This window comes from Pimephales promelas, chromosome 10 (genome assembly GCF_988280905.1).
Source record: "Pimephales promelas chromosome 10, fPimPro1.hap1.1, whole genome shotgun sequence".
Classification (NCBI taxonomy): domain Eukaryota; kingdom Metazoa; phylum Chordata; class Actinopteri; order Cypriniformes; family Leuciscidae; genus Pimephales; species Pimephales promelas.
The window spans coordinates 10,868,741-10,874,740 of NC_142778.1; the positions used below are offsets into that span (position 1 = coordinate 10,868,741).

Genomic DNA, 6,000 nt, shown 5'->3' on the forward strand with positions numbered 1-6,000 from the left:
GTACTTGAGAAGTGTGATCCCCCTATAGTTGGAACACACCCTCCGGTCCCCCTTCTTAAAAAGAGGAACCACCACCCCGGTCTGCCATCCCAGAGGCACTGTCCCCGACCGCCACGCGATGCTGCAGAGGCGTGTCAACCAAGACAGCCCCACAGCATCCAGAGACTTGAGGTATTCGGGGCGGATCTCATCCACCCCCGGTGCCTTGCCACCGAGGAGTTTCTTGACTACCTCGGTGACCTCAGCTAGGGTGATGGACGAGTTCACCTCCGAGCCCTCAGCCTCTGCTTCCTCAATGGAAGACGTGACGGCGGGATTGAGGAGGTCCTCGAAGTATTCCTTCCACCGTCCGACGACATCCCCAGTCGAGGTCAACAGCCGCCCACCCCTACTGTAAACAGCATTGGTAGGGGACTGCTTCCCCCTCCTGAGGCGCCGGACAGTTTGCCAGAATCTCTTCGAGGCCAGCCGATAGTCCTTCTCCATGGCCTCACCGAACTCCTCCCAGGCCCGAGTTTTTGCCTCCACGACCACCCGGGCCGCAGTCCGCTTGGCCTGCCGGTACCCGTCAGCTGCCTCTGGAGTCCCACGAGCCAACCAGGCCCGATAGGACTCCTTCTTCAGCTTGACGGCATCCTTTACTTCCGGTGTCCACCACAGGGTTCGAGGATTGCCGCCTCGACAGGCACCGGAGACCTTACGGCCACAGCTCCGAGCAGCCGCTTCGACAATGGAGGTGGAGAACATGGTCCACTCAGACTCAATATCTCCAGCCTCCCTCGGGATCTGGTCGTAGCTCTGCCGGAGGTGAGAGTTGAAGATCTTTCTGACAGGAGATTCGGCCAAACGTTCCCAGCAAACCCTTACAGTACGCTTGGGTCTGCCGAGTCCGTCCAGCCTCCTCCCCCGCCATCGGATCCAACTCACCACCAGGTGGTGATCAGTTGACAGCTCCGCCCCTCTCTTCACCCGAGTGTCCAAGACATATGGCCGCAGGTCAGATGAAACGACCACAAAGTCGATCATCGACCTACGACCTAGGGTGTCCTGGTGCCACGTGCACTGGTGGACACCCTTATGCTTGAACATGGTGTTCGTTATGGACAAACTGTAACTAGCACAGAAGTCCAATAACTGAACACCACTTGGGTTCAGGTCGGGGGGGCCGTTCCTCCCAATCACGCCCCTCCAGGTGTCACTGTCGTTACCCACGTGAGCGTTGAAGTCCCCCAGTAGAACAACGGAGTCCCCAGTCGGGGCACTTTCCAGCACCCCTCCCAGAGACTCCAAGAAGGCCGGGTACTCTGCACTGCCGTTTGGCCCGTAGGCACAAACGACAGTGAGAGACCTATCCCCGACCCGTAGGCGCAGAGAAACGACCCTCTCGTTCACCGGGGTAAACTCCAACACATGGCGGCTGAGCTGGGGGGCTATAAGCAAGCCCACACCAGCCCGCCGCCTCTCACCATGGGCAACTCCAGAGTGGTGAAGAGTCCATCCTCTCTCAAGGAGTGTGGTTCCAGAACCCAAGCCATGCGTAGAGGTGATTCCGACTATCTCTAGTCGGAACCTCTCAACCTCACGCACAATCTCGGGCTCCTTCCCCGCCAGTGAGGTGACGTTCCACGTCCCTAAGGCTAGATTCCGTGTCCAGTGATCGGGTCGCCGAGGCCCCTGCCTTCGACTGCCGCCCAATCCTCTCTGCACCGGCCCCTTACGGCTCCTCCTGCAGGTGGTGAGCCCACGGGAAGACGGTCCCACGTCGCTTCTTCGGGCTGAGCCCGACCGGACCCCATGGGGAGAGGCCCGGCCACCAGGCGCTCGCATACGAGCCCCAACCCCGGGCCTGGCTCCAGGGTAGGGCCCCGGCTGCGCCATACCGGGCGACGTCACGGTCCTTGGATGTATTTCCATCATAAGGGGTTTTTGAACCGCTCTTAGTCTGACCCGTCGCCTAGGACCTGTTTGCCTTGGGAGACCCTACCAGGGGCATATAGCCCCAGACAACATAGCTCCTAGGGTCATTCGGGTACTCAAACCCCTCCACCACGTTAAGGTGGCAGTTCAAGGAGGGGCACTTCTCAGCCTCCCTGGGAAAGTCTATGCCAGGGTACTGGAGAGGAGAATACGGCCGATAGTGGAACCTCTGATTCAGGAGGAACAGTGCGGTTTTCGTCCTGGCCGTGGAACACTGGACCAGCTCTATACTCTCTACAGGGTGCTGGAGGGTTCATGGGAGTTTGCCCAACCAGTCCACATGTGTTTTGTGGATTTGGAGAAGGCATTCGACTGTGTCCCCCGAGGCGGCCTGTGGAGGGTGCTCCGGGAATATGGGGTCCGGGGTCCTTTGCTAAGGGCTGTCCGGTCCCTGTATGACCGAAGCAGGAGCTTGGTTCGCATTGCCGGTAGTAAGTCAGACTTCTTCCCGGTGCATGTTGGACTCCGGCAGGGCTGCCCTTTGTCGCCGGTTCTGTTCATAATTTTTATGGACAGAATTTCTAGGCGCAGCCAGGGGCCGGAGGGCGTCAGGTTTGGGGACCACACGATTTCGTCTCTGCTCTTCGCGGATGATGTTGTCGTGTTGGCCCCTTCACACCAGGACATTCAGCATGCACTGGGACGGTTTGCAGCCGAGTGTGAAGCGGCTGGGATGAAAATAAGCACCTCCAAATCCGAGGCCATGGTCCTCAGCCGGAAAAGGGTGGCTTGCCCACTTCAGGTTGGTGGAGAGATCCTTCCTCAAGTGGAGGAGTTTAAGTATCTTGGGGTTTTGTTCACGAATGAGGGAAGGATGGAACGGGAGATTGACAGACGGATCGGTGCAGCTTCAGCAGTAATGCGGTCGATGTACCGGTCTGTTGTGGTGAAGAAGGAGCTGAGCCGTAAGGCAAAGCTCTCGATTTACCAGTCAATCTACGTTCCTACTCTCACCTATGGTCATGAGCTTTGGGTCATGACCGAAAGGACAAGATCCCGGATACAGGCGGCTGAAATGAGCTTTCTCCGCAGGGTGGCTGGGCGATCCCTTAGAGATAGGGTGAGAAGCTCGGTCACTCGGGAGGAGCTCAGACTAGAGCCGCTGCTCCTCCACATCGAGAGGGGTCAGCTGAGGTGGCTCGGGCATCTGTTCCGGATGCCTCCTGGACGCCTTCCTGGGGAGGTGTTCCGGGCACGTCCCACTGGGCGGAGGCCCCGGGGAAGACCTAGGACACGCTGGAGAGACTATGTCTCCCGGCTGGCCTGGGAACGCCTCGGTATCCCCCCAGAAGAGCTGGAGGAAGTGTCTAGGGAGAGGGAAGTCTGGGCATCTCTGCTTAGACTGCTGCCCCCGCGACCCGGCCCCGGATGAGCGGAAGAAGATGATGATGATGATGAATTGTACTTGAGTTGCTTGTGTGTATATATGTGTTTGTATTGTTGGATGTTATTTGTTACACTCAAATGTGCTGTGTCTGTCAGTTTTGGCCAGGACGCTCTTGTGAAAGAGATTTTTAATCTCAATGTGCTTCTTTCCTGGTAAAATAAAGGTAAAAAAAAAAAATAATAAATAAAAATAATCCGGCTTCGTTTCGCACTGTTAAGGCACGCGCGCTTCTCCATTTCAAATGAACTACACCGTCACCGACTGAAACACGGCATGTCACAATCTGTGATGAAGTAGGGAAGAGCCAATGAACGTTTGATGTCACTGCCGTAAAACATGACGTAACGCTTCTTGAGAGGGCAATTTTTGAATTTGAATTCATCAGCATGGTATTTGACGTGTACGCTCGCTGCTGAGAAATGGAGATGAAGATCACGACTGGATAAAAGGCCGAGTTTTTTCTTGCAAAACACGTAGGTTTTGGATTCTAAAGATTTGGATTACATCAAGCTAATAAAATGGATGTCTTTTGTGAGTTTATGTTGTGTTTTATTGGAGAAAACGCTTTCTGTGTCTCACGGTAAATAAACTATATTACAAAATGGTTAAATGAGTAAAGAATGTATTTTTAAGGTTTTATAGTGTATTCTTGTTTAACACCATGCAGGTGAAATGAGCAAAAATGTTAATATTTATGAGTAACATATTAATGTGACTGAAAAATTAATAAGACAGTTGAATGCAATAGAGTGAATGCATAGTGAATGCTACGATTTTAATATGCATAAATAGTGATACGTACAAATTTGTCCATCGGTAGATTTATTCATACATAAATAAATTATGTTTTTGTGCTGTCAATACGTAAATGGTTTACATTTTAGGACTGTAAATACGTCATCATTATACATTTCGTCGTGTATAAAACGTAAATAAATGTACGTATGATAGAGCTACACTTTACGTACAAATAAACACGTATTCTCATGAGGCCACATATACTGCTGTTCTAATGGCAGTGAAAAAAACATACGTTTTAGATATAAAAGGTTTCTTTCCAATAGCGACGATATATAAATTATTCTACAATATACATTATCCAGAAACAGTTGAAAATACATATTCAATATTTGTGTGTTGTGTTTCCTGTAGTCATTGGAGTATATCATTATTAGCTTAGCATGAAGTCTACTAGAAATCAACAGCAAATGATTAGTCTAGGTTGGCTTGGTTGGTTATTAGTGTGTGTCGTGTGTGAGTGTTCACAGAGATGCTGTCTTTGCAGAGCATTTAGAATCACTAATTTATGAGTTTTTATTTTGAATAGAAGGCATCTATCTATGCAGACAGAAGAGAGTTAACCAAGTCATTAGGCCTTGAAAAAGAGACAATACAGCAATAATTCATAAAAAAATGTATGTGTGTGAATATTTGCTGAATTAAATATCTCCCATGTGTATGACTGCTTACTGTATATATCAAATAAGTAGTCCATTGATAATATAAAGTGTTAATTTAAAAAAGTAAAAGAGTACGAATTTGGGCTAAGGGATGATTCTGCAGAGCAGAAGTGCACACACTGGCAGAAGTGTCCACCCGCAGACCATCTCAGCACTCCTGTACTGAAACAAGACTCATTGACTTGATTGTCTTATGCCTGGTCCCATTAGACTTGGTGGAGATGAATGCTGTTCACTCTTGATGCGTGTTAATGAGAAAGTGTTTAATAGGTTGGCTTGGAGTGGATTGGAGTGGATTGGGGAGGAGGTGGACATAGGGAAAATCTGTCAATGGGTAGGGGAAGCTGATGGTGACTGACCATTATTAATGTGTCCACTAATAAACCATCAAGTTTATGTACAGCAGGAAACCACCATATAGACCAAAGAAATGAAATGGAGAGAAATAAAGAATATTGTATTATATTATGAAAGACAATCCATTAAACAAGTTTGGACAGAGTTTTTGATGGTTAGGAATAAGTAACACACATTTTTGAAGGTGGTAATGTTAAAGTTGTTGTTGTCAATATCCCCAAGCAAAAGTACAGTATGGATTTAGTAGCAGTACAGGATCTTTCCCTTTTGAGCTCTGGAGTTAACTGTATCTTGACTCCATCTGCTTCCTCTTCCCCTCCAAATGACGAATTGGATTTTTGTGCTCTGCTCTACAGGAAGGGAATGGTATCCATGGGGTAATTCTAAATTAAAAGTGAGCAGTAATTATTTTATGAAGAAGACTACTACAATGCCATGAGCAAACTGCAACTGCACATACAATTGTCACTTTAAGCAATTCAAGCAGGTCATTTTGCCTTTCATGCTCACATGATACTAGAAAGGAATATTTTTACAAATCTATTTTTTTTTTTTTTTTTTTTACATTTTACAAGGCACTGACATATTTCTTTGTGCATGGTCTACACCCTTCAAAGTATTCACTTCCACAAGGGCTTTTCCCTACTCCTATGCTTTTCTCTGCGAGACACTTAACAATTAAATTATTTGTACTGAACATGCTCAAATATTTGTCTAAAACTAATTTTCTTCCCATATGTAGGACTTCTCATATGTAGTTCATTGACAATATCAAGTGTTCATGTAAAAGATCACAAAAGAAGTTGAGAATGTTGACCT

The 6,000-nt window shown here is 48.4% G+C and overlaps 1 protein-coding gene across 1 annotated transcript in view; it reads left to right on the forward strand.

The window, feature by feature from the left end:
• LOC120485895 (uncharacterized) overlaps positions 1-1,648 on the forward strand; it is a 41,058-nt gene extending 39,410 nt beyond the window's left edge. The window contains exon 6 of the mRNA XM_089116670.1: positions 250-1,648. Coding sequence (XP_088972796.1) covers positions 250-948 — 699 coding nt within the window. The 3' untranslated portion in view covers positions 949-1,648. The remainder of the gene's footprint in view (positions 1-249) is intronic.
• Positions 1,649-6,000: the final 4,352 nt, after the last annotated feature.